The 27,894-nt window shown below is 42.4% G+C and overlaps 3 protein-coding genes across 4 annotated transcripts; 2 read left to right on the top strand and 1 right to left on the bottom strand.

Annotated features, from left to right (window-relative positions):
- The first annotated feature begins 43 nt into the window (after positions 1-43).
- castor2 (cytosolic arginine sensor for mTORC1 subunit 2) lies at positions 44-11,760 on the top strand. 2 transcript variants are annotated; one of them, XM_029519308.1, is made up of 10 exons: positions 44-73; positions 385-525; positions 4,251-4,321; positions 5,378-5,571; positions 7,488-7,620; positions 8,018-8,141; positions 9,092-9,202; positions 10,211-10,293; positions 10,770-10,864; positions 11,042-11,760. In XM_029519308.1, exons 2-10 carry the CDS (start codon positions 413-415, stop codon positions 11,102-11,104), a joined length of 987 nt encoding a protein of 328 aa, XP_029375168.1. In that variant the 5' UTR covers positions 44-73; positions 385-412; the 3' UTR covers positions 11,105-11,760. The 2 variants fall into 2 exon arrangements, with proteins under 2 accessions (XP_029375168.1, XP_029375169.1); XM_029519309.1 differs by lacking the exon at positions 44-73 and having other exon boundaries at positions 372-525.
- rcc1l (RCC1 like) lies at positions 10,543-24,620 on the bottom strand. The gene is made up of 12 exons (XM_029519307.1): positions 24,495-24,620; positions 23,353-23,638; positions 22,400-22,529; positions 21,482-21,610; positions 21,074-21,140; positions 20,196-20,247; positions 19,644-19,728; positions 19,151-19,332; positions 18,429-18,516; positions 17,617-17,790; positions 16,503-16,588; positions 10,543-16,231 (listed from the first exon to the last, which is right to left on the bottom strand). Exons 2-12 carry the CDS (start codon positions 23,635-23,637, stop codon positions 16,154-16,156), a joined length of 1,356 nt encoding a protein of 451 aa, XP_029375167.1. The 5' UTR covers position 23,638; positions 24,495-24,620; the 3' UTR covers positions 10,543-16,153.
- A 1,992-nt stretch (positions 24,621-26,612) lies between these two features.
- tlcd5b (TLC domain containing 5b) lies at positions 26,613-27,485 on the top strand. The gene is made up of 2 exons (XM_029519280.1): positions 26,613-26,802; positions 26,944-27,485. The coding sequence occupies exons 1-2, from the start codon at positions 26,613-26,615 to the stop codon at positions 27,483-27,485; spliced, it is 732 nt and encodes a 243-aa protein (XP_029375140.1).
- Positions 27,486-27,894: the final 409 nt, after the last annotated feature.

Genomic DNA, 27,894 nt, shown 5'->3' with positions numbered 1-27,894 from the left:
CATGCTGCGGGCTTTTACTGTGAAAATCCTCCGGCCGGACGTGTGTGTGGTTCCCGTGCAGGTTTGACAGCAGGTCCGGTTCTTTCCTCTTTGCTTTCTTTATTCCTCCTTCTTTCTTTCTGTCTCTATTTAAAACGCCTCAGTCTGCCGTGTGCGTGTCTCTGTGCGTGCGTGCGCGTGAGTGTGTATATATACATTTATATTTATATATATATACACACCCCTGTGTGTGTGTGTTTGTGCAGCCGCGCACGCTGGTGTGTATTTATTTATTTATGCATCTTATTTGAAAGTATCTCCAGGTTTTTGTTGTTTTGTTTTGTTTGTTTTTTTGTTGTTGTTTTGGGTTGTTTTTTTTTTTTGTTTGTTTTTTTTACATTACAGTCGCTCCTCAAATGAGAAGACGTAAAAGATGGAGCTTCATATTTTAGAGCACAGCCTGAAAGTGGCCAGTATAGAGAAAGACGGGATCCAGGTCTGCACTCACGGATTAATCAAACTCGCCTTCTTGGCCTCCAAAACAAGGTGGGTAACTTCACGGACCGGTCTAAGTGTGGAAATCCTCAGTGTCGTGTGTGTGATGTGTTTACTGTCGGAACAATACAGCAAACTGTGTGTGTGGTTTTTTTTTGTTTTTTTTTGTGTGTGTTCCTGCGGATTCAGGTGTTATCTTTGTGTGTGTGTCGGTCCCTACCAGTTTCCAGGCCTGTCCTTGTTGTGTAGTGTCATTTTGTAGCTGAGTCGACGCCAGCTGGTGTGTACATATTTATATTTATATATATATATATGTGTGTGTGTGTGTGTGTGTGTTTGTGCCTCTGTCTGTAATATTATAACCAAATCAGACAAACTTATGAGGGCCTGGAGAAACTTTAATTTAAATAGGCAGCGCCACAACAACAGGCCTTGTTGTTTTATTGTTATTATTATGCAGTGTGTTGATGTGACTTCACTTCACGGCAGGCTCAGTCAGTCATGAGCCTTCAGTGTGGCAGCAGATGGGTAATCAGGTCTGAGGGGGGAGAAGTTACTGATAAAACACAGATTACATGATTTAATCAACATCACCCCTCTGGGTTTAACTAATGAGCGTCCTCTCTGTGGGTGCATGTTGTTGAATCTTTGGTCATTTAAATGTGGAAGAAAAAAGAAAGTTGCTGTGGATTAGTTAGCAGATTGAAGGTGAAGGATGAATCTGCCGTTTCAGGCCTCCTCACAGATTCTCCGCTTTATGGGTCTCTATCTACGTCATCCGGTTTCTTTTTTTAAAGCAGCTTCTGGCTTCATGATATTTGTCTCAAACAGAACGTACTGTGTTGATGGAAGTGAGGAAGTAAACATGATAAATGTGGTTTTTGTTTTTAAAGCCGGCTTGGTTGTCACGCACGCTGCTGCAGCTTTTGTCATTGTCAATTACGAGCAGCTTAAACTACTAAAAAAGCTCTTTGTGTGTGTTCTTTGTGAGGCAGTTACAAGATGCTTTTATGTAATCATCTGACATGAAGACCTGAATAGTGATAGTTCATGTAAAGAGATCACCATCACATCAGTGAAACCTGTTTCAGGCATTCAGTCTTCATCTTGTAACAAAGAGCAGCTAATTCTTCAATGATGCATTCAAGGACTTGTTTTTACACCAGATGCACATTTACTGTTTGTGTCTTCAGTAGTGAAACAGAAAAAGTTGTGGGGTTTTTTCTGGATATTTTCTGGACTCAGTACTTCCTGTAACGTCAGTTTCTTGTGTTGGATTTGTTGTTTGGTGAAACCCCCCACCACCACCTCCGAGGCTTGTGATGCTCACAGCAGTCAAACACTATCAATGTCAGCATCAGGTCAGACTTGGAAGCTGGAAATGTGAGGAAATTCTGAGACGGAAGTGGGAGAGACAAATGAAAAAGCTCCTTCTCTCTGATGGGATGAATCATGTCGTTCCCTGAGAGGCTTCGTCAAATCTTCCCAGCAGGCTCGGCTTTTAGCTGAAAACGTGAAACGCTGCACCTTGTGTGGGGCCGCATGTTGGCGTGGTCATGGCAGCCATTCATTAATGATTACATAACTTCATATCATTTGACTGCATCACACAAGTGTCCCTTACATGGCTCCGCTTTCTGTCGTTTAAACAGCAGCTCTAAAGTTCAGGCGTCCTCCTCGACTGAACGCTGTCCTCTTTAATCACAGCGCTTCGTTAGAACTACGACGATGGTTAAGTATCTGACACCTCCCAGTGAAGCCAAGTTTACCTTTATGCATAAAATTGAAATTCACATTTCGTGTGTATTAACACCATCACCGGACTGACACAGATGTCATTTTTTGTTTTTTTTTTTCATGGGAGTAGATGCCAAAGTGTTCGGTGTTCAAATTGCACTCGTTAATCAAAATATAATCATAGCTGCAAAATGTCCAAGTGCATTATTCAAATCCGTCTAGACCTAAAAGAAAAGGCCTGTTTAGTGCGAGCCCCAATTACATTTCAATAAGTGAATACGAATGGTTGATGAGTCAGACTGTGTTGAAGTGAATGTGAAAATGTCCCTGATTCTTACCTGATTTATCAGCTCAGTAAACGTTTTCCTGATGAGTTTATGGTCTCAGTCTGGAGTTTCTCTTCAATGAAACATGATGTCCATTTTTTTTTTTAAATGATTGTCTCATTTAGAGGAAAATAGACCATAAACCAGGGGATTGATTAGGAGGCGTGGCTACTGGCTGATTGACAGACTATAGCACCCAATCAGGATAGAGTACAGTAACATGTCTGATCAGAAGCATTAGAAGCTTGTTTACTCTTCAGTAAATCTTTTTGGTGCTCAATGTGTTTCATCCTTCAACAGATATTTCCGTCATCAGATTGTTTCAGACAGTTTGCTGTGATTCTTCTCATTTTTGTGTGACATACTGATGATTTTACATTATTTTACCTTATGAGCTTCCAAATACTCCCCTGGTGTAATGGTGCAGGCTCAACCTTCAGCACCCCCCCACTCCCTCAGTGATCACTCAGGTAACACACTAAATCTCTGCAGCGATTTGCTGTTTCATTGTTGATGTAGACAAATGCTGTCAAAGAATGAAGTAAGTCATTCGGCAGACGCTGGTGATGACCCAATCACAATTTTCTGCCCAGAGAGGACAGAAATTTAAAAAAGGAAAGAGTCCGGCGCTCATCGTCTACACAGCGCACGGCCAAAGTGACACTTGACAGCTCATTTATTTCTAAGAGAAAACGCTGCTGTTTCCATAGCGAGCGAGGCCGAGAGCCTCTCTGTTGTTCCCCCGCTGCAGTTCACACCTTTCAGCCAAATATGAAGTGCGAGCATCGGGCGGCTGGCCTGTAAAGAATGAGATTATCACAGGAGTGTTGTGCGTGGTGTTTTTCCAGAGCGGCGCTTTCCTTTGTGCAGGACGTGATTTCAAGCCGATCTTTCCGACCACGTCCTCCACTGTTTGGAGGATTTAGTCTTTACGCTTTCAGACAAACGACGACGACGCTGGTTTGGAAGAAAGCTCTTCAAAAAGTTCTTTTTATTGAGCGTCTTCAAAAATGTGTTTAATCTTTGATTAATGATTAATATTGTGAGTCGTTTGTTTTATTGTCATCAAAGTGTCAGAGTGATATGAAAAATGCGTTATAACTAAACTGTTGTATTGTCATCATATCATTTCATTTTGGGGTATTACTGTGAATGTTAGACTGTTTTAGTGCTGACATCATTATTTTCTGAATAATCCAACCTGGGGGCGTTCTGGTGGTTCAGTGGTTGGAGGGAGCACCATATGGGCACACTGTGCCCCGAGTATCAGCTCACAGGCTCGATGCTGACCGGGCTGGACTTCTCCCACATTTCTTGTCTGTTTCCAAAAAAAAAAACAAAAACCCCAACAACCTTAAAATCAAACTTTAAATGTTGAGTAAACAAAAGCAGAATCAGGATCGATGTGATCCCAGATCAGATCTGACCACAGCAGCTTTTCTGACCTGGCGGTTTAAACACAATCTCTTTGTTGACATTAATGTTGTTGAACCGTTATGGAGGTAAATCTAAGTCGTCCTGTTGTGTGTTTAAAATTGTTGGAGGCAGATCTGTGATATGAAATGATATGGAAGACACTGTCTCCTTGTCGTTTCCCTTAACATGAATCTGCCTCCTGGATTCTTCAGACTGAACTGAACGGAGACATGAATCCGATTTTGTCCAGCTCTGTTTATATTTGTTTTTGTTCTTTTCTCTCACCCTCCCCCTCAGATGCAAGTTCTTCAGTTTGACAGAGACCCCGGAGGACTACACCATCATCGTGGACGAGGAGGGCTTTAAAGGTGGGGCCTCGCTCTGTGGATCTTTAAAGTCGCTGTGGCAACCATAGATCGGGCAGCGGGGACGGATCACATTGTGCAAACTCAGGAGTCTCTCCAGCGCCACGTCGCTTCGGCTGCCAATGTTTGAGCACACTTTGTCATTATGGACGCGAGGCCAAGCTGCCGCTCGCTGTGTCTTGTGGTTGGCTGAGCGAGCGAGGCCGTGTCATTACACACCCTTTTCCAGGGTGACCCTCTTTGGTTACCCTGGAGACCGCAGGCTGTTGGTTGCATAACTGGCTCAGGTATTTTGTCCTGGTCACTGAGTCTCAGCGTGTTTTCTACTGAAACGAGTCCGTGAAGCTCAAGAAGCCGTGAAGAAACTTCAAAAAGGGCCTTCAGATACATTAAATATGATTCATGTGTTCATGATACTATCAGGCCTGCGAATTTAATAGAATATTTGTAGATTGAGTTGGCTGATAAGATGTTGATATGAAACACATTTCATCTATCGACATATATTTTAGATTTTAACTTGGAAAAACAACTGAAACTGCTTTGATTGTTTGATTGTGTCGGGTGTTGCAGGTTAAATTCCTTCAATCATGTTGAATTAATCACCAAATTGTTGCACCTCAATCAGTTTCATTCATTCTGTATTCCGGTCTTCAAAGAGGGAAAATGTCTGTGCTCTCTCTGCACCGACTCCCCCGATAATTTGTCATTTAAAACCGCAGACTAAGTGATGAGGCGTTTTAGGTGTCCGTCAACAGTCGCCGCTCATGCAGGCGAATTATCGGTCAAAAAGCCAGAACTCTCACACTCTGACATGATGATGTAACAAAACCAAACTTTTGTCAGGGCCTCCGTCTCTGACTCTCACATGTGCTGCGGACATATTACTTCCCATAATTCCAGCATCAGAAACAGAACAGCACAGCACAGAATGAAAATCAGGAAGTATTTCACAAGAACAATGAGGAACAGTCGTTACTCTGCCGTCACCTTTTTCCAGGAAACTGGAATAGTTTCATGAATTATTATAAATCCAACTGTTTCTCTGTCCTCTCTCAGAGCTGCCGCAGTCGGAGCACATCAGCGTCGCAGAGGCCACATGGTTGGCGCTCAACGTGGTGTCGGGGGGCGGCAACACCTCCAATTCACAGCCAATCGGAGTCACCAAGATCGCCAAATCAGTCATCGCTCCGCTGGCCGACCACAACATTTCCGTTTTCATGCTGTCCACCTATCAGACGGACTTCATTCTGGTGAGTCAGGAAACACATTTCTTCGTTCTCTTCATGTCCTGCAGACTTCAAATTTCTTTATACAAACATGAATCTCCTTCAGAAAAAGCCTCAACTCAAGATATTAAAATCACATTTCATTGGACTTCAAGAGAAACAAATATTTAGAAGTAGATGAAAATCCCACTACAGCTGTAACACAAAGTTTGTTGACTGGAAACTTTTGTGTGTTCAGTGATTATTCTGGAAGAAGTGACGAAATTTTATTGAGACAGTTTAATAATAAGTCACCCTGTTTGGAGGCTTTTAATGTGAAGCTCGAGTTCAGTGTAGGAGAGAGAGCATAAAGTCTGAAGCTTTACATTTAGGGATTGAAGATCATCTTCAGTGTCACACAACATTTAAATCATGAACAAATAGATCAAGTTGATCACCGATCTGTCAGTAATCAGATCAGATCTGTTTCAGAGCCTGGAGAGCTGCCAGCCACACTGTGCAGCTTGTTCACATTCAATCCAGACGTGAAAAAGCAATAACCTTGGAATATACGCCGCCCCTTCCTTTGGTTTAGGGACACCGGCAGTCCCTTTTTTTTTTTTTTTTTTTGTGCGTTTCCTTGCCGGTGAAAAAACAAGGTCTGCTGAACAGCTCTGGTATGTTTATGAAAATGGGATAAAAAAAAAAACAAACCCCGTGTCGATGCTGGTAATCTGTTACATAAACGGGATCAGCAGCTCAGCCTCTTTCTGGAATTCCAGGTATCAAACTCAGGCCCCGCTTCCTGTCCCGCCTGAGATCAGCGGCGCCGACCCACAATCCTGATCTTCGACCCATCAGATGAAACCGGTCGTCTCGCACTCACACTGTGTCGGGTTGTTACAGAATCTCAGAGCGGACCGGCTTTAGATGTGTGTTTGATTTATTTATTTATTTATATTTTGGTTTTATTTTTATGCTGTTAGGATCTTTTGTGTTACATAAAGCAGTAAAGCCTGACCCGGATGATAGATGCACTCATTTTGACGGAGCCATAAGTATCCAGACTGAGGCTCTCACACACACACACACACACACACACACACACTCAGAAATTCAATCCAAGTAAAAAACTGTCACCCTTCATGCAGAAACGCTCTGATCCTTTGAGGTGAATGCACTTCCACAGCTGCACAGATCGCCTTTGGATCAGGCACAATATGTTCTTAGAGAAACAACACGGAGCTTCATCTATTGATTCGAGTCAAAATGAATCTGCTGTCAATATCTGAGCTCCGTCAGCTCCGTCAGCAGGGAGCCAGCTGCATCACAATCACATCAAAAATCTTTACTGCAGTCCTCCAGCATTAACGGCAGTTTTAACGTGACCCCCCCCCATGCTCCCTGAATCTCTCTGACCTTTTGACCTTCAGTTCCTTCTCGTATCGACGACACATTAAAATCTGCTGCATCAAACTACCACAGTGGTTTTATAAGGAGCAGATGAAGAACAATGGATGGTGGTCCTCGTTGGTTCAGTTTGTATTTTACTGTATCTTTTTCTTTTCCTTTGAAAAGATTAATTTTCCTCTTCTGTGTGTGTGTTGCTGCTCTAATGTGTTCAGGCTCACACACTGAAATCAGTCCTGCTGGGTTCGGCTGCCCGGCTCAGATGGTCTTTTTCAGTCTTTGTGCTGTTGTGGCGAACAGAGATGTGACCCTGAGGGCTCAGCTCTCCATCAGCTGCAGGCCGCAGTAAACAGTGTCTGACTTTAAACAACCCCGACGTGAAGAAACACACACATTCGCTTTTATTTCCTTCACCTTGACAAAACTTACAAAACAAGCTTCCCTTAAACTCGATGTGGCGCGTTGGGCAGAATATCAATCAGTCATTCTTTTCTTTTTCTTTTTTTTTTTTGCAATTTCAAACAAAATCTAGTTTTGTTTTTTCTCATCAGGTTCGAGAGCGAGACCTGCCGATGGTCATGCACACGCTGTCTTCCGAGTTCACTCTGCTTCGGGTTGTCAACGGGGAGACCGTAGCCGCGCACAATCTGGGCATCACCAATGGATTTGTGAAACCAAAACTTGGTAGGTGTAAAATATTTACTTGTGTGTGTTTGTTTTGCTTAGAGGCCAGAGCTTCTATTTTCAGCTAACCCTAACCCTGTAATGATGACGGACCAGCTAACATCTCCTGATGGTCTGCAAGTGAGCATAAGTTTATCAAACGGCATGAAAGTCACCACATTTTTAAATATTAGATCAATTAAAACACTGTGTTTGGTTTAACTTACGTTCCTGTATGGTCCAATAATTTGAAATGAAGAAATAATTTTGTTTAAAAAAAAAAAAAAAAAGGTTTTGGAGGTGTTTGTGGAGTTTGCTGTTCCTTAGCTGCTTCCGAACTCTGAGGATTATTTTCGGAGCTCCAAACTTTGTTCTCGACCTTTGACACAGCAGTTAACCAGCTGTCGGTGTGTTTCAGTGCCCCGTCCCATCATCCACCCGTTGTCTAGTCCCAGCAACATGTTCTGTGTTACCAGCCTGGACCCCGACACGCTCCCCTCTGTGGCCACGCTGCTCATGGACGTCATGTTTTACTCTGGAGGGTAAGAATCAGCCTCCACTGTTTAAATGTGGCCGCCGCGTTACGCACACCTCTGAACTGACTGACTTCTTTTACCTGTTTGAGCTCAAAATGGGGCGTAGATCAGAATAATAAGAAAACTTTTGGACTCTCAGAGAGTCCGATTGGATTTTTGTGTTTCAGTAATTAACTGTGTTTGGACCAAAGTGCCTTTTAGCCTCATTAGCAGCAGGGCTCCGGTGGCTACTTTATATAAATTACAATAATGCTGTTTACAGACATTTGTGGTTCCCAGAAAATGACTCAGACCTTTTCCAACGCAAAATTCATTGAACTGCAAAACTGGATCAATCTGCGTTTATCTGAGACGAAGTGACGTTTTGTTAAAATTTGCCGCCGTTATAGCTGGACATTTTACGGTTACAGCTCTGCGTCGTGTTCTTTCTGTCTGGTGATTTATTTATTTTTTTCATTTTGCAAACATCACAGAACAAAATTTTACAATAAAACCTGTCATGATACAAAACCCCAAAATGGTTGGAAAATGTGAACCAGCTTCGTCAACATTGTTTATTATTTGCCTCCTTTCGTCGTCTAACTCGCATGAAAAGAAATGAAAATCCAAACCATCTGCGTCGGGTCGTGCAACAACAACAACAACAACAACAACAGCCGCAGCAGCAGGGACTCCAGGAGAAGCATTTCTCTGTTTGACAAGCTGTTGCTGTTGTCGTGTTATCGATCTCGGCCTCACCCTTTAGCACCTCGCCCTGCTGCACCCACATCAACAGAAATAGAAAAGCATGCAAGGAGAAGCCCACACAGCGTTCATATCAGCGGTGTAAATAAAGAAATCCGGGGCAGCCAGCACAAACTCTTAGCTCTCTTGATGAAATGGCTGAAAATGAAAATGTATGAAATTTAAATGTGACTCCTCATTTCATCCCAGTCGTAATTTTTTTCCTCCTCCAGACCGAAAGAGCCCGGAGCGTCTGGCGACGACTCCAGCCACATCCGCTTCTTCTCCTTCTCCCTGATCGAGGGCTACATCTCGCTGGTCATGGACGAGCAGACGACTCAAAGGTAGCACAGCAGAAACACCTGTGGTACGACAATTACGATAACAACAACAACAACAACAACAGTCTTTCAACATGCTGCTTCCCTCCGGCCGAGGTGTAATGTCTGATTTTTCTATGAGGGAATGATTAGTTTGTTGCTAAGCAATATCAGAGCAGTTGGTATGTACGACGTACTTCAGTCTGACTCATTCATTCTCCACTGTGCCCCCCCACACCCCCATTTGTTTCACAGTAGACTCTAATTAATCAGGAAGCCTCGAACAAAACCCGAGTAGACGCTGATCCCATGTGGCTGCTGCGCTTATTAGCACGGCGTCCATTCATAAGTGAGGTTTCTCTTAAATGGGTCACTGATGACTTAAAGCCATCAGGAAGGTAAATTAATAATTGGACCAAACTTTCTTGATGTTTTTTTTTTTTTCCCTTCTCTTTTCTCCAAAGTTCATGTTTTCTTGGTGCAGCATGTAGGTCGGCCTCGTTCCCACGTTTTATGTAAGCGGCGCCGTGTCGCCTTAAAGGGATAGGTCACCCATTTTATTCCGCTTTTTACGACGGCGGTCTTATTTGGTGCAGCAGGTTGGAAGCGGGACTCCGCCTGCTGTGTAACTGTGGCACAACGAAGAAGAGCTTCAAACTAAGTCAAACACTGAAAGGTGACAATTTCCCATAAATGTTTCACACTTCACAGAAGGAGGAAGGAGACATTCTTGGTTTATATCTTCAGTTAGTTTTTTTTTTTTTTTTTTTTTATCTGCAGCCAGAAATTTAAGTCATCTTGTTTTGAGCGGCCTTTAGAAAGCAGCAACATCACTTTGGGATCAAAGCTGAAGCTGAAGCTGAAGATGACAAGTCAAAAATAAAATAAAAACATTTTGCAGACTTTAAAAAGTTTGTGCTGCACGTTTATCTACCGAAGTGAATTCAGTGTTTAGGAGAATGTCTGTCTCAAACAACAACATTCATTTACTGCGTCTTTTACTTGAATCTTTTTTTTTTTCCTCTCTTCAAGGTTTCCTAACAACGTCCTCTTCACCAGTGCTTCTGGGGAACTTTGGAAAATGGTTCGTATCGGAGGTCAACCTTTAGGATTCGGTAAGCAGCAGTTCTCCTTGTTTCTCGTCTTTGCAGGAAGTTAGTTGGTGATACAACACATCAGAGGTTAGACAGTGTACATTATACAATCTGAATTATTAGATAAGATCGACAGCACAGCTGCTTTTTCTCAAGCTGAGCCTCATCAGCAGCTTTCAGCTCTGCTGCAGCCTCCAGCCCACGTACAGAACAATGACTTCATCTGCTGCAGTTAGCATCAAATTAAACGAGTCATGAGGAATTTTTTAAAATGCCATTTTATTGTCATTTGCCTCCGAACATGTTCAAACGATACATAAAACACAAAATCTAACCTGACTGGAAGAAACAAAAGCCTTCTGGATCAGAGCTTCAGCGTCTTCCAGTCCAAACTCAAGATGGAAAACGCACATTAAACAGCCAGTGAGAGAGGGAATGACTCACATCAGCAGCCTTTTGTTGTTTGTTTTTTTTTTTGTGTGTGTGTGTTTCTGCAGATGAGTGTGGCATCGTGGCTCAGATAGCAGAACCTTTGGCAACAGCTGACATTCCAGCTTATTACATTAGTACCTTCAAGTTCGACCACGCGCTGGTAAGAACCGCCTGGTCCTTTTAAAGCTGTAATTCCATTTTATCACAGGAAATATTATTATTTATAGTTTTAGATCTCTGCTGGCCCAAAACAAAATGTCTGACAAATTAACGGATGATAATAAAAAGAAGTCGGGCGTCGGTCGCAGCCTCACTGTGCTGCTTGTGTCTCCTCCAGGTTCCTGAAGAAAACATCCAAAGTGTGATCGGAGCTCTGCGGACCGAGAGCTCGGCACAGTGAAAGGAAAACGCAAAAAGTTTTCCAAAAAAAAAGTCATTTCGTTCAAACATTCATGTCCGAAAAGTGCCAAGAGCTTATCAGCGGACTCCTGTGGGCCGGCCGGCGGTGCGTTAGGAGGCCTTTTGTTACTTGATGGTTTAGTTTTGTTTTTTTTGTTCCCCTTCCTTTTCCCCCCACTGCCGCTCTGAAGCTGCTTCTTCCCGCTCCGTAAACTGTACAAGCTACATAATTCCTCTCATGGAAGGATGACGAATGTACTCTCAAAAACGAAAAAATATTATATCAGTATATATCAAACTGTCCTTTTTTTTTGTTTGTTTGTTTGTTTGTTGTTGTTTTTCCCAAAGGTCATTTTTTTCTGTGCCAAGATGTTTGAATGCCTAAACTAATGCCTTTGTCAGAATACTTTACATGTGCAATTGAAGGAGACAATTTCAGCGATGATAGTTTGTTTGGTGTTTTTTGCTTTCATTAGATGAAATCGATGATCTGACTGTTGGAGTCCTTTCAGACTTCGATGTAAATTTTCAGCTGCCCAGTTTGATGAAACATGAAGTTAATCGGAGATGTTGAGGAATCAAGTTTCATCCGTTCACACTGTGAGCAGCCTGGTCCAAAAAAAAAAAAAAAAAAAAAATCACAGCCAGCAGAGTTTAGATTCCTTCATTTGTTCAAGAAAAATTTATTAATTCCTGACAAATTAGATGTTTCATTTAACCATCAAAACTGCTTTTAGAGTTTAAAACCACATTTTGGCATTTCCTACTCGACACTGTAATTTGAAAGAAAATGAATTAATGTGACTTAAATTTGACTTTTATCACCAAATGTTGCCAACTAATTTCCCCGTCAGCCCCTTTCAGTGTTCTTTAGCTGTTGAACCTGCCAACTCGAAGATTATTGACACTAAAGCTGCTTTTATAAAATGTAGCATCGCACTGTTAGCACATTAGCAACCACATACAGATCAGCCACACCGAGAATCAAAAACATTTCTAGTTGGAACGAACACGAGCGCTGCTTTAGATTCTTGGTCTTATTTCGCATTGATCACTCCAAAAGACGTTTCTCTAAAGTGAGTCTGTTCTAAACTAATATCAGTATGCATCGATATCAAAATGTTAAAGACCAAAAAGTAAAATGTTAATTACCTTATAAATCGTTTCAGCATAAGGCTGATGTGCCAATCGATACAAAATGTTTGTATCAGTTTGTTCACCAATTCAGATGAATATTGTTCAGCACATTGTACTTTTTCTGCCAAATGCAGAATTGATAAAGGAATTAATTCATATTTGCTGCTCTGCTGATAAATTTACCATCAGCAGCGATATTATTGGCTCGACTGCAGCGAGTCGGAGGAATGTTAAATTTGTGATCGGGACTAAAATGGAGGATTGATGCAGACTCATGTCTGCAGCCAGCAGGGGATTAGCATATTTTAGCATAAAACAGCTAGCCTGCCTCTGTGCACAGCTGGAAAAGTACACGTGTTGTGTGTCGGTTTAATCTGCACACACACAGAAGTGAAATCCACATAGTGCAGTCCAGCTTCTCCGGACTAACGGGCCTGACGGCGTTGCTCACAGTGTGAAGCCCCGATGATAAAATCATCTGCAGCGGTAATAAACGACTGAGCCACTTTGACAATGAACTCCCACAATGACGGCACAAAACGTGCACGAGCCCATTTTAGGTCCTGAAGCTGCCCCAGTCTGCACTTTAACGCAGGGCCCGCCCCCACAGGCCTCTGTCACCACGTGAAAACGGGGAGGGTATTTACCTGAGAAAGATTTCTGTTGGTCTCTTCTTTTTGTTTTTTTCTGCACCTAACAGCAACCTTTCTTCTGATCGGTCTTGATTAGCAGAAACTGTATTTATCAGTGTTAATACACGAGGAAGGCAACATTTCTTCTGATTCCATTTCAAAGAAAATGTTCAAAGCTTTTCATTTGGAGCTTCTTGTGTGGAAAAAATAAAAAAAAAAAATAAACAGGCTTTTTTTTTTTTTTTGGGAGCTTGATTCATGTTCGGTTTTTAATCATCTCACAATAATTAGTTATCTCACTCTGGTCAGACTCGCTGCTCTTTGAAAACAGTCTGAAAATATAATAAATGAGTGACTACAAAATATGGTCAGCCGTACACAGTGAAGTGAGACGAGGGAACAGGACAACAACTGGGAAGAAAAAAGCAAAAACGCAACACAAATTGCATGAGAAACATCATCTGTCCGTAATGACCTGCCAAGCAGCAGCGACGTCCACCAACAACATCAAAGCAACAGGCAGCGAAAAGAAAAAAGTCAATGAAAAAAACAAACATTAAATGTAAAGAAATGGTTAAAACTGAAATTCGGCGTGTGGGAGAATTCGTTTTTGGAGGCAGACTTTCAGAATTTCCACTCAGAGCTCACATAAAGACGATCGTTTGAAATGAACCCGTAAAGCAGTCGAAAGGCCGAATTTCAGGGAAACAGCAACACGAACAGAGAAAAGGCCGATCTGCGCTGATGATATCGACGACAATCCTCGAGCTTCTGCTCAAACTGAGTTTTTCCATTCTGCACTTTCTCACGGGACCAAAACGGTCTCCTGTTCAGTGTTTCCACGATGAGCAGCCGAACTGCAGCTTCCTGATAACACCTGCCCTTCTGTCTGTCTCTCCACTGCCGGACTGGACTCCACATCCTCGGGCCCAGTCCAGTGGATTATTTGACCCGAGTAAACAGAGCGGAGAACCGCCAGGCGTTCGGCTCACTTCAGGCCGCTGCAGCTGCAGAAACGCTCTCTGCAGAGCGAGGTGAAAGGAGCAGACGTGGTATGTTAGTGTTTCCCCTCATGATCGTCTTTCTTCTTACATAATCTGCCTGCGCTTCAACTCTGCGGCTCACTGGTTTGTCAGAAAAAAGGTCTTTGCTAGCTAAATCACGAGTTGAGCTACAAGACTGAGATAACAACGACGACAACAACAACAACAACAACAACAACAACGACGACAGCAGCAGCAGCAGCAGCAAATGTTTTCCTCATAACATTCAGCTAACTGAGATCAAAAGATTTCTGGGTATTAAAAGGTCGTTGCACTTTCATCACCGAGCACGAGAGTTCCCTCTTGACCTTGAAGTCAGTAGTTTGACAGGACCAGGCGCTCTCTGGAGCGTTCACTCCGAATCACATGGTCTGCATATCAACTCCGACTGAAAGAAGAAGCCCACAGAATTCACACTTTATGTATCCGTCTGATCTCGACGAGCGCCGATAAAACGCCACAGCAGGCAAACGTGGCTCCAAATTTAAAAGGAGAAAGCAAATGAAGGTGTATTTCCTGATTAAAACCAAAATGGCGTCGTTTCAACCTTCCAGAAGACGCAAAAATGAAAATTAAAACATGTATTTACATTCTATTTATTGAGGTTTGATGCTATTTATTTCGTAAAGTTCACGTTTAAGCTGAGACAAATTTGAGGCAGATTTTCTGGTTTTCTTGCGTGCAAATTGAAAGTACACAAACGCAGGACACCAAAACAACGCCTTCACAGTCAGGAGTGTAAAGATAATTCAGCCTTTCAAACTCTTTTCTACTTTGTGTTTCTGGATGGGCAGCGAACCTGCACAGCTCTGACGAAACGCACAAACTGGACATTAAGTTCAAGTGTTTTTCTAAAACTGCACCGGCTACATTTTTACTGCCGCTTTAAGGAGCTTCAGTGAGCAAAGCTCCACCAGGACGGAGCCAAATTCGTTTGGCCGTGTCCTTATCTTGAAAGACAAAACGCTGTCTGTGCATTCGGGCTGCAAAATGCTGAATAATTCCCTCCTCAGACTGCAGCCGAAGTTTCTCCCTTTTTTAACTTCATCACTCTGATGAGCTGCACTGCAACAAATTAGCTCGAATCTGGTCGCCGTCCAGATGTCACGACGTATTCATCGTCTCTTACGGAGAATTTATTTCTTCATCTCCTGTATCTCTGAGCAGAGCGGAGAAGTCACTGTCATCTTCCATATTTACAGTTTTTGGAGTCAAACTTGACTCAGTATTTATTATTTCATAACTTTTGTGGTAAATAAATATATTCAATTTAATGTATTCCAACTAGCGCTCTGGGTGGAAAAAGGTTAATCCTCAAAAAAAAAATCCAGATATGAAACTGTAAACAAGTTCTGCCTTCAGCAACTTTCTCTTTGCCTTTGAATTATTCTGCAGTAAATGTCGGAGCAGTCTGATCCTTCCAGCCAGTTTTCTGCAGTTTTCTTTGGCTCCCATTAACCTTTTATATGCACGCCGAGCACGCTATTGATGACACGGGCTTCACCTCTGCAGTCGGCTGTGGGACGAGCGATTCTGTGTGGATTCCTATCAGTTCCTATCAGCGACTTTCCAAACAGTCTGCGGTTCCACAGATTTAAAGTGCCACAGCGAAGAGTTTGTTGATTCCACCGTGAATCATAAGTTTTTTCGTTCTTCTCTGCGCGGTGGTGAAACAAATGTAATTGTACAGAGTTAACGACCTGAGAGGAAACTCAGCGTTGGTTTCGTTCAAGTAGTTTTGGCTTTTTGTTTAAATCGACTTCAGGAAATTGAGAGTCACCAATGAATCTGATGTCCAGGGAGTCCATGTGAGCAAATACAAACTCCAACCAGGTTCAAATCCAGAACTCAAAGCTTCCTGTGAGGCAACAGCGCTCACCGCTTGTCCACCGCGCCGCCCTGTTCACTCCACGTTAACCTTCTGATTGTGAGCAGACACTGAAAACTCAAGCTGACGTCTTCGGATGTCTCATTTTGCCCGACAACACGCAGAGACGTCCGGTTATTGAGCAGCTCGTCACGCCGAAGAGGCTGCAGCTCTGCGGTGATTTGAATCGATGGTTTCAGCAGGAGTTCCATTAAAAACGTCCGTCCTGCGGGACCTTCATCAGCGGTTTCGGCTGCAGAATCGACCACTTGACGTCCCCGCAGGACGGAGGAACATGAGGGTCCGTCACCTGTGGAGAGCAGCTGGGGGATGGTCAGCGAGGAGAGGACGGGTGGGAGCCATTTGTGCGCTCAGAGGAGGGACTTGACCAACGCCACCATGTGGTCGACGCCGCAGGCTACGTCTACCACCTGACCCGGCACGGTCACCTGGGAGAAGATGGCAGACAGAAAGGAGGTTTAGAGGAGACCGCACCGATGACAGAAGGAAAGATCCCTGAAAGTGTCTGGAGGGAACACCTTCAAGGGACTCATGTCAGTCTGGAGAGAACTTAACAACCTCAAACGCACTTTTCTCCATCCTGAGCAATAATCTGCAGGAAGGTGGTTCTGGACTACGAAGGAACACGGACCTACAGGCCGGCTGTGAAACGAAAAGGAATGTGGACGTTTGACTAATATTGAATCAGTGTTGCCTTACTCTCCACGGGAAGTACTGGTCCTCTTTTCTGCCGATGCCCAAACAGCCTCTCACATTCTTCCCCCAGACGAAGAGCTCGCCTCGATCTGCAAAGCAACCATCAAACCGTCAGCACGCTGTGAGCCTGAGCGCCCGCTGAGCCTCCGCACAGAGCAGCTGCGGCCTCAAACCGCTTCTACCTTTTAGCAGGATGAGTCACACACAAAATAATAAAAAATAACTCAATAACAACAACAACAGCAACCTAAATTCAATGCCAAACCAAAAGCAGCTTTCCAAATACTTTGAAGTCTCAATTTTGGCACAATCCAACATCACAAGAAAAAAAAATTGCATGTCTTTACCAAACAAGGAAATGATCTGATTTTCATCTTGAATTATTTCTGACGGGTACAAACTGGAAGGTGGGTGTCGTTTCCAGTCTTCATGCTAAGCTAGGCTAACTGACAAAGCATTATCCATTAAAAGGAAAAGTAGCTAGGAAGACTGCTAATGGTCCAAATCATCACTTCTTCAAGTGTTCTGCCCCACATTATTGCATGTTTAGATAGATTTCCTCCAGAAAGTAAAAGTAACAACACAGTCACATAAAAACATTCCGAATATATTAAAGTGACAACAGATAATATATATATTTATAAATAGATTCAGTGAGAGTCACAAGACGAATGTGATGGTTGTTATTGGAGGTGCAAAGAATAAACACTTCTGTCCGGAGTTTTCGTGCTGTTGGCTCCTTGAGTGGTGTGACTAATAAAAACCGGCTCTGGAGGCTTTTCAGCAGATCCCTGTCTGTTCGCATCATCCGCTCTATGAAAGGCTGAGCACTTCCTTTCAGTCCAGATGAAAAATTGACTTTTTTGTGCAGCGCCATAAAGAGCCTAAATGACCTGACTCGACAGCAGACTGCCTCCCCAGACGCCTGCACCTCACTTTTAGCTCCTCGGACTGGATGAGACTTTTTGTTTTATGAGTTTTATTTTTCAATCTTCATGGAAAAGGGAAAAAAAAAAAAGTCTGAAAGCAGAAAAGTGGTGCACTGCTCATCGAGCATCATGAAGCAGAGCTTCAGATAAACGCAGATATAGTCATGATCCGTTCTAAACAGTCTTACCTGTTACTGCAGCGAAGTGGTTGAGGCCACACCGGATCCTGGAGACAGAGACCGACGGGTTAAACTCTGTGCGTCCAAACAGCGTCGGGGGAATCATCTCCGGGGCTGAGGATTCTGAGAGCTTTGGGCCTTTTCCAAGGATGCCATATCCCCACACAAACACCTCTCCTTTGTCTGAAAACATCCAGAGGCACAGAGCTGCACTCAGGCTGATGTTTATGTGAAACAAAAGCTGAAGATATTAAGAAACAAACCGGATTTAGGACTGAATGTGAAGTGCAGCTACAGTAATGAAGTTTGGTTGTAAACTGAAGTCAGTTACTTGGATTCATTTCATGATCATCCATTTAATGTTTGTTCAAATACTTGTTCAACTTTCAACCTCGTGGGTTGAATATGTGATGAATTCTGTTATTCCATCTCCTGTAACTTCACTCTGCTGTGTGACAGACTCATTTGGTTTAATACCAACAGTGGCTGAAGGTTTCCAGCTCTGAGGCACGATTTGTTGTTTTGTTTTAAAATAGTCTCTTCAACAACTGCACAGAAGTTCAGTGCTCATTTGAAGCAGCAAGTCTGGAAACCTAAAAGAGTTGGTGACATTCCTGTCTTAGTACTGAAAAGGAAAATGAGCCAAACACACAGTCTTGTGATCTGTGATGCCACCGTGAGGCAGGAGGAGGATTCACGCCTCTAAAACCGGTCAGGCAGCTCCTCTTTATTCCAAAGAGCCGCTCAATGAAGCCACCGCAGCTCTCGCTGGCAATATTCGTTTACACAAACAGTTTTCAGGTGCCTTTATGCAAACTGACCGTTGATGACGGCCACCTGCGTTCCTCCACATGCGGCCTGAACAACCTTCCCGCAGCCTTTCAGGGGGACACGGCGAGGAGAGCTGAGCTGAGAGGAGAAATATGAATTTAGTGATGAAAGAACAGCTCGTACTTTATACAGGTTTTTATAAGTAGGCTGTTTTCCTCATGTTCACAATCACAAATGAAGGAAAGCTGTTTTTTTACATAATAAATGCCTTAAACTGAAGGAATGGAATAATCAGTAAATATGTAACAGCAATAAACAGCCACCCTGAACAAAGCCTAAAGTCTTCATGTTTGAAATGTGAAATGATTGACGATACTTTTTATTTTTCTGGCCTGACAGTTTCTACATTTCAATAAAAACTTCTCCCTGAAGCCGTCCAACCACAACCATCCAGCCGTAATAATGTTCTGACACCAAAACGTCTGCCGGTTGGCAGATTTTAAATCAGTGAACTTGCTGTGAACCTTTTCTTACTCTTGGGGGACATTTTAATGAACAGCCGCCCACATATGGAGCAGACTGAGAATATCTGGGAGGATATGAAACTGAAGGATTTTAAAGTTAGAACATTGTGCAGTTTTAAAGTTTGCAAAACTGCAGGATCAAATTTAGAAAGAGGGGCGAGACCGACGGGTTCTGTCAGTCCTCTTCAGACAACAGAACCATCAATGTAAAACTAAAGACATGAAAACATTTCAGACGCTCTCCCCACCTGAGTGGCTTCGGTGACTGAGGCCAGCTGCAGATATTCGGAGTTGCCCCAGCCGAAGAGCTGTCCGTCTCTGGAAACAGCCAGGCTGCAGTCTCCGTACGTGCTGACCTGCTGCACCTCCACGCCCGACAGATCCCCCCCCAGCTCCACGGGAGCCGAGCTGATGCTGTGGTGGCCCAGACCTGCAGAGGACGTGAAAGTTAAAAGTTATCTTCATCGAGTTGCAGCCAGGCTTCCAGAAAACACACGAAGCAACAACAGAGTTCAACAGGTCAAAGGTCAAATAAACTGTTTTTGTTTATCACCTGGAACAAAAAGGACATATTTTAATCATCATGACTGGAAACCTAAACCAACAGGTAGAACTCCAACCTTCCAGTTCTTTAACTATATTGACAGAATAAATTACAGAAGACTCTTCAAAAGTCGAATCCCAACGAATGAATCCATATTACTGAAGTCACAAAGGGACCATCTGAGAAAGTTAACTGACCCGTCTGTCCATCAGCGCCCCATCCACACGCAAACACTTTTCCTGTCTCGGTGAGGAAGAGGCTGTGGTCCTGCCCACAAGCCACCTGGAAGAGAGGAGACGCCCGTCAGACTTCACCTCTACCTGAAAAAGCCCCCCATCTGGTCATTGTGACGTTAAATGTGAACGTGATTGGCTTCATGTCCGTCCTGTACTCTCATGCTGTGCCTTCCACGCTCTGTATCGTAGTTACAAATAAAGTTCTACGCTTCAATAATGACTAATAAGGTTCTAACCGCCGCTCTTCGTATCAGGCTGTGCGTGTTGGACCTCAGTACAGTCAAGAACAAACAGCCATCTCAGCTAAAAGTCGAAGCTTCTAAACCAGCTCACCTTTACTCACCTTACTCTCATTAATGTGAACTATTTGTTTCTTCAATTAAAAAAGTTGAGTTGATCTGATGTGTGAAATTTAAATACGGACTGAGTGATTGGAGAAGAAAGCTAAATGAGAGGAAAGTGAGACTGATGGTAGAACAGCAGGAGCCGTCTGTGATCAGTGTTCAGACTCACCTGGGTGACCCGGCTGCTGAAGCCTTCTATCTTGTGAATGATGTGACTGCCACTGTTTGAACAGGAGACAGAAAAATGAGCGATCCATCACTGGAGGACAGCAGAGTGTCCCCAGAGAGACACACAAAGACAATATATCCAGTTCAAAGGCCTGACAGATGAGCGGCACGTCTCAGTTCCAGCTTTGGGAACAGTGAAGTGAAGTGAAGGTCAGAAATGAACCTCAGTGCTGAATTCAACTGCTAAATTCAGGTTTGAATCAAATCCACGATAACTTTCCGAGCTGAAACGAGATCGAACAACAATAGAACGGGATTTTTATGGAGAATAAACAAATCATAAAAGAGATTTATTCAGGTACTTCCAGCTTTGTGCGGCCAACAACTCACTATCAATAATATCAACACTGTACTCATTAAGATCTGGGAAACCAAAGTGCAGCATGTACAGATGAATAAACAATCCCAAATCTCTGAGGTTGTAAACAAACCGTCAGATTGGTGAAACCTATTTAGAGGAGAAATGAAAAGGGAAAGACTAACACTTTGACCACGCCACTCCTGATTCACGACACAAAGCTTTATCGAGCAGCATCTGATATTTTCTCAACTATCTCAGAAACATTTTATTTCCCTACAGTTTTGTCAAATGAAACATCTAAAATTTCAGTGCTAATTTAATGAGTCATGTCTGTGATCGACTGTACGTCTGCACAATGAGGGACATTATGCCCTGTTCTCCAAATAAAGTGGTTTAGATAATCTGTTTGAGCTGCTCATTTGTCTGGTTGGATGTCCCAAGGTTGATAAAACAGAATGTACCAAAATAAGAGCCTTGTTGTAACAAACTGGAGCTTTATCAAAAGCATTCAGCCTCACCTGTAGACTTCATCGTCCACGATCTTCCTCCCACACTGGCCGTAGGCGTTGTTGCCCATACTGAAAACTTGGGAGAGAAAAACAAAGCGGCTCGTTATCACAGTGACTTTTGGTCATATTAACTGTATTAATTGATTTTATTCAGCTCAATTCGGTGCTTTCCATGGACTCTGTACACAGTCCGAATCATTATGAAAACTCAAAAAGTTTAATCAAATCAAAATCAGCAGCAGAATCTGGATGCTAATTAACTAGATGTTCTAGTTGAGCAGCTGCCTGTTTATCATGAACTGTCAGCAGGAGGTGGAGGATGTTACTGGTTCCTTCTCTTCCTACGAGCTCTGAAGAACACTCGGCTGTGACGTCTTCTCTTAGATGGCCTTTCTGCAGAAAAAAGAAGCCTTTTACCTCCTTCTTTATCCGTGAGCACCAGAGAGTGAGCTCGGCCACACGAAACCTGAACCACTCTGGTCTGCAGCGGCTCGACGAGCGGCAGAGCCACCGGGGACGGCTCCAAGACGTAGTCATAACTCTGATCTGCAGAGAGGGGCAAACAAGTCAGGTCTGATGTTACAGACATCTGCTAAATCTTAAAAATGGGACATTCTGAGATACAGTGAACACATTTTATCTCATATTTATGGATTTTAGCTCCCAAAAACAATATTTAACCAAAAAGTTAGTTTTTAGTTAGTTTTAGTTTTTATAAGGCAAACAGCCAACAAGACAAAGAGACACATGATGCTGATCTCATTGGATCTACAATTTAAGAGCAATAATCAAGATAAAATGCTTCATCAGGGCCCGACTGCAACCAATCAATTTGATCGTTACATTTCACCAGTAAATATTTTGTCTCTCCTTTTCAGGATAATTTCTCACAAATAAAGCAATATTTTCTGTGATTACGAGAGCTGATGGCTGAAGACGCAGTGGCTTTACAGTGTTGCCATTTACAGTCAAAGTTTTATGAGCCAAAATCCACTGATGATATCCAGAAAAGACTTCTGCTAGTACACCAGAAAATTTTAAAGAAATAAAGATTTAGCCAAATAATGGCACAAAATTTTTATGCTGACTGATTCAAATAGAAATAAAATCTCAAAACGCAGAATTTAATTTTTATACAGTTCGGACTTCAGAGGTGTATTTTTGTATTTATCTATTTTGCTAATGTGAGCAGGAGAGATGAATTGTTTAATGAGAAATGCTGACACATGCAGCTTTAATTAGGTGAGAGTGTCAGTCAGTTGACTTTTCCTAATCAAGCTGAGCTAAATCTCAGAATAATTTCCTCTAAGCAGCAGCATTTGTGGCTGTCCTTACGGCGGCTGTGCTGGGTGCGCTGGAAGCCCAGCTGAGAGTCCTTGTTCAGGCCCATGCCCCACAGCTTGGACACATCTTTGGTGGAGGAGGCGATGAGAGTGAAGCCGTAACCACAAGCAGCAGAGGAGATCTACAACAGGAGAAGAGTTCAGCCTCACAAACTGACCCAACAGTCCCCGACTGCTCATAAAAAGGTTGGTGTGAGAGAGACCTCGGAACAGAGATCAAACCCATCAGATGTGATCATGTGTTTCCAACGTGTGCTGTAAAACAGTTGGTGAGTCAGATCTGATAACTGAGCCAGACGGGGACACTTAAATGGGAAGATAGGAGATAAAATATTAATCCTGTGTCTTTGTAATTAACCCCTTTGGAAAATGACTGGAGCTGGTTGAGTAGAAATACAGCGTGAGTTCAGGTTGTGTAACAGATGTTACACAACTTGAACTCACGAATGAACTCATGAATGTTAATAATATTAGTAACCCAATATTTAAGAATGATTTAATCCATGCACATTATCTCTGAAAACATTTCAGATACTTAAACCAACATATTCAATTCATTGTAGATTGAATCGCAATTGACATGAAATTTTAAACAGCCCATCTTGCAATGTTTTCTTTTTGTTAATTATTAAAAAGGCAAATTGATTACGGCTCATCAGTAGAGTACCGTTTATTGTTTTCATTGCACATGAGAATGAAACAAAATTTAGTTTGGCACTTTCACTCCAGCAATGCTGCAATAACTGAGACAGCTGCTACAATACTTCATTTCTTTACTGTGAAACTGACTGAATGCAATATTAAAACCTCAATAAGTCATCCTGAGCCAAATTGGATTTAAGACACAATACTGGCACACTATGTATCGTACCAATATTTATTTATTTAAAGTATATTCTGTTGCAGTAGATGCATTAAGGATGAAACACAGCCTGATGACTTCACCTGCTCTGCTGTCTCCAGGCGATAAGGAGTGAGCTGGTATTTGCGGGGCTTCTTCCTGCCGCTGTCCGGCACCACAAAGCTGGGGATGCCCAGAGCACCAGTGAAGCTGAAGCCCCACACAAACACTTTGTGGCTGGGCTTTCTGTGCTGGCCGACGTACTGAAACACCGGACCACTGGAGCTTTTCTCCTGCGGCCTGGATGCTTTACTGTGAGTGCCATAAGAAGAAACCTGAAGGCCGGACCTGATGTGTCGAGAGCACAGCCGCACACAGAGAGAAGCCATTCTGTAGGGAGACACAAGAGAGGAGGATGATTAAAGTTCAATAGATTCATTTACTGAAACCTTCAAAAAGACAGACTCACAGATGTAAGAACCCTTTTCCTGCTGCTTCCTGCTTTTATTAGAGCCAGTTACAATTTCAACGGTCATGCATGTTATTTGTAATTATTAGGGAGGGAATGCCACAAATTATTCTGTATGTTTTGGTAATAATGACAACGCAGCTTTGTTACTGTAGTTAGAATAAATAGATCACACATCAACAAACATTTCATTTTATTTGAAAGGTTATTTTCATGACTGTAACCTAAAATATATAAGAATAAATTTCACTACAGTCTGATCTCACCTGTAGAATTTAATAAGAAAATGTGAAAAATTCAAACGTGACGGGATTTTTAAATGAAGAAACCAGAAACTTATTTGTTAATATCTAAGCTTTGGTTTTAACGAACATCGTCAGTCTTTGAATGAAATTTATCATCGTTTGAAAACTAAACATATAATATTGGTGGATTTTTAAGACACTAGCAGTGTCCGGATAAATTTTGCATACAGCTTAATATAAAGAGCAAATCTTCATTTAACTTGTTTATTTATTTAACGCGTTAATATTAGCTAAAGCTAACAGAATAACAAACACTACAACGGTTGTATTTTCTTGTTATCCGACAAAATAAATTAGATCTACTTGTCTGCTTGTAGCCGAAATAGAGAGAGAGTCTAAATGACTTGTTTCATGTGTAAAATACATTAAAATAAGACAAACCATTTTTACAGCATCTAGTTGAAGTTTAAATTGTCCGTAATGTAAATCCAGTTTCTTTTTCCTCACCCGTATCCGTTAACATTGAACATACCTTCACTTCCGGTTAGATCCGAGTGTTTTTACGTGTTTTAGGCTGAATATAAAACAAAAAACATTATCTGCGATGAACCAAATAAATCAGAAATACATTTCAATGTCATTATCACGTGTTTTCTTCTTTTTTACTCTGAAAGTTTCTTCACACCGGAAGTGAAAACAGAAAAGAGACTCATTCTTCTTCTACTGTTTCCGGTCGGGTGTTTCTTTTAGATCCAACATTGCGCCGCCTGCCGTCCGGAGGGACGACCTGATAATCAGGTGACAATTAGACGACAAATTTTAACATAATTTATATTTTATCTTTTTGAATTACAGCTTTTTATTTGTTTACTTATATTGATATACATTATCTTTTGTTCACATCTGAAATTACATCAATTTTTTCCCCTAGAATCATTTTTTTATTCTTATTTTGTTACATTTCATGTTTACTGTTCCTCGTTTAGCTGCCATCGTGGTTGTGATATAAAGGTGTAGTATTTAGTGCCCTCTTTTTTGTAACCGTACGGCTGTGTATGGAATATTTGGGGATGAACCTTTATCCACACATCTCCACTCAGAAGTGCATCTTTTTATTCATTATATAACAGAAAAGAACCAATTTGATGGAGTGTACAGATTTACGTGTCCATGGGTGGCCAATAATCTGCTCTGGTGGCAGATTAGAGGAATTGGATTAAAGATTCAGGACTGTGAAGTGAAGATCCAACCTACAGATTATTAACCTGTAGGAGCAGAGAGGAGGGAAATCCACCGCAAAGATTCAATCTCACATATATGTCTTTCACAAATCAGTATGCCGAGTCTGTGCAAACTGTGAATATATGTTTATACATCACATGTACAAATACACAGACACACAAACGTGCAGGGAGGAACACTGACATAACAAAAAATAACAAAAATTACTTTTGCATTTAAATTTAAATGGATTTACTCCAAAGAAGATTTGGTTAAATCAGTGCCAGCCAGATTTCATTATAATTTCGGTTTCTTTGCTGCACTTTCTGCACATTTGCAGGATTTGTTTTAACCTTTTCTCTCCTCTGTAATGCATTTCATTGTCTTGAACAAAATAAAGGCAAATGTAATCACTATTACACTGCTGAAGGCGGCAGCAGTTATTATCAGCATTATCTCAGGCCTTTCAAGTGAAAAGGAGGATTGTGAAATCCTGACTTGTACTTATGGTCAATGCAAAGACACGAGGACTGATATTAAGGGCTCCAACTTCATTTATCTTGTTTTCTTTATTTGGTTCTGATACAGCTGCAGCCTCGTATCGGCCGTCCCGTCTAAAAGCAGGTATCTGCAGAGAAGTAGAGACTGTAATCCCCTAAGAGGATCAGGTCTGAGGTCCAGGGGGAAGGGATACAGGATCCAATCGACCCAGTCTATCGTAGCCGGTAAATGGCATCTCTGCCAACTTAACAGACTGAACATGTGTTTATTTAAAATGTGTTGAGCTTTGGTGGAGTTTTTTTTTTTTTTTTTTTGCCTTGTTATGGAAGGTAAACAATGATGGAGGCCGATGTGTGTACGATCACTGGAGTCATTTTCTCCATGTGTCCTGAATCAGAGGACAACAGAGAAGAGGAGGCGTTGTGGTAATCCAAAATATGTGAGTGCAGAGCGCTTCCTTTGTCACACACTATAAATCACTGGGACAAAATTAACAGCAACTCAAAACCAAATAAAACCTGCATTCCCAAATTTGATAAAAAAAAAGTTTTTATTGGATTATTTACCCAAATTAAAACTTCAGTATGACTGTTGTGTATTAAAATGTGATTCTTTTTTTGAAATTCATCTTTCTTACTGATTTTATCAGTGATTGTTTTGTTTCTTCTTCTTTTTTTTTTTTTTTTTACTTTAAATCTCAGGCAAATAATAATACAGTAAATAAAAACATAACACAGATATTAAGTCAAAACTATCCACTGGTACTGAGTTATATTAAGTCATTTATCTCCCAGCAAATCATCAATAATAATAATAATAAAAAATGATTAGTATATTGATATGGTTCTATCAAATATGCATCAACGTTAAAAACTAGAGCAAAGAGCTCTGAGGATATCAAGGTGATGTGTGATGTCTGCAGACTGCCATGCCGGTGCTGGAGGTGCTCTGCAGCCTGGTGGGCTGGCTTGGCCTCTACCTGCTGTTCTGCTGCACATTCAGCCGGCGGGGGCCCGAGTGGAGCTGCCGTCTGGTCACTCTGTGTCACGGGGTCGTCATTGTGCTGCTGACGGCCTACGTTGTCTTCATAGACGGACCCTGGCCCCTCACACATGCAGGTCAGTGAAGGGCCGCAGATGGAAGCACGAAGAAAAGAGTAATAACAACATAAACTCTGTCAGGGCAGCTTCAGTGCCTGTAGTTGAATTCCTTGCGGTACAAAAGGAATTAGATTTATGGCTGAAAACTTTCTGTTCCAGGTACAGAGAACACTGAGCTGCAGATCTTCGCCTTGGCCGTCTGCCTCGGCTACTTCTTCTTCGACGTCGGCTGGTGTGTGTGTTATCGCACGGAGGGCCCCGTCATGATGGCCCACCACGCCGCCAGCATCCTGGGCATCCTGCTGGCGCTGTTCATGGGGGTGTCGGCCTGCGAGACCTGCGGGGTGGTCTTCGGCAGCGAGCTCACCAACCCCCTGCTGCAGACCCGCTGGTTCCTCCGTCAGCTGGGCCTGTACGACAGCTGGCTGGGCGACGTGGTCGACCTGCTTTTCATCTTGCTGTTCGCCGTCGTGCGCCTGGGAGTCGGCACCGTGATGTTTTACTGCGAGCTCACTTCTCCCAGGACCTCGCTGATAATGAAGCTCGGCGGCGTGGCCATGTACGGCCTGGCCTGGGTGTTCATGGTGGACATAGCCAGGTTCGGCTACAAGAAGAGCAGAGCCAAGTACAAAAGATGGAGCGAGAAGCACAAACTGAAGGAAAATAACACACAAAAACAAAAACTGGACCACAGTGACTGAGGGAAGGAGGAGAAAAGCCTGTCAATACCTTTAAAGGTGGATAGAAAAACACAGTTTCAGTGTATGATATTAAAGCCCACAACAACGAGACTCATTTCTTTGACCCATCTGAGCGATTTCTGTCACTGCACACTGAGCATGAATGGAAACAGAAACAGCCTGCACAAATATACACAACAAAACCAGCAATGTGTCACATTTGGGGTCGTGTGTTTATGTGTGAAAGGTGCCGCTGCTGTTCAGTGAACATGCTGCAGACTCTTCGCCTGAATCCACCAAACCTGTTTTCTCTTTGTGCAGTATTTTACAATAACTGAAAAAAAAAAAAAACATTACAGAGCTCGCTGTCGTGGAATCAAAGTTAAAGAGTTTATATGTTCAAATTAAGGTTTTATATTAAAAAGAACAG

This window comes from Echeneis naucrates, chromosome 14 (genome assembly GCF_900963305.1).
Source record: "Echeneis naucrates chromosome 14, fEcheNa1.1, whole genome shotgun sequence".
Taxonomy (NCBI): Eukaryota; Metazoa; Chordata; class Actinopteri; order Carangiformes; family Echeneidae; genus Echeneis; species Echeneis naucrates.
Note: the sequence above shows the minus strand (reverse complement) of the source record. Positions and strands in the feature narration are given on the sequence as shown.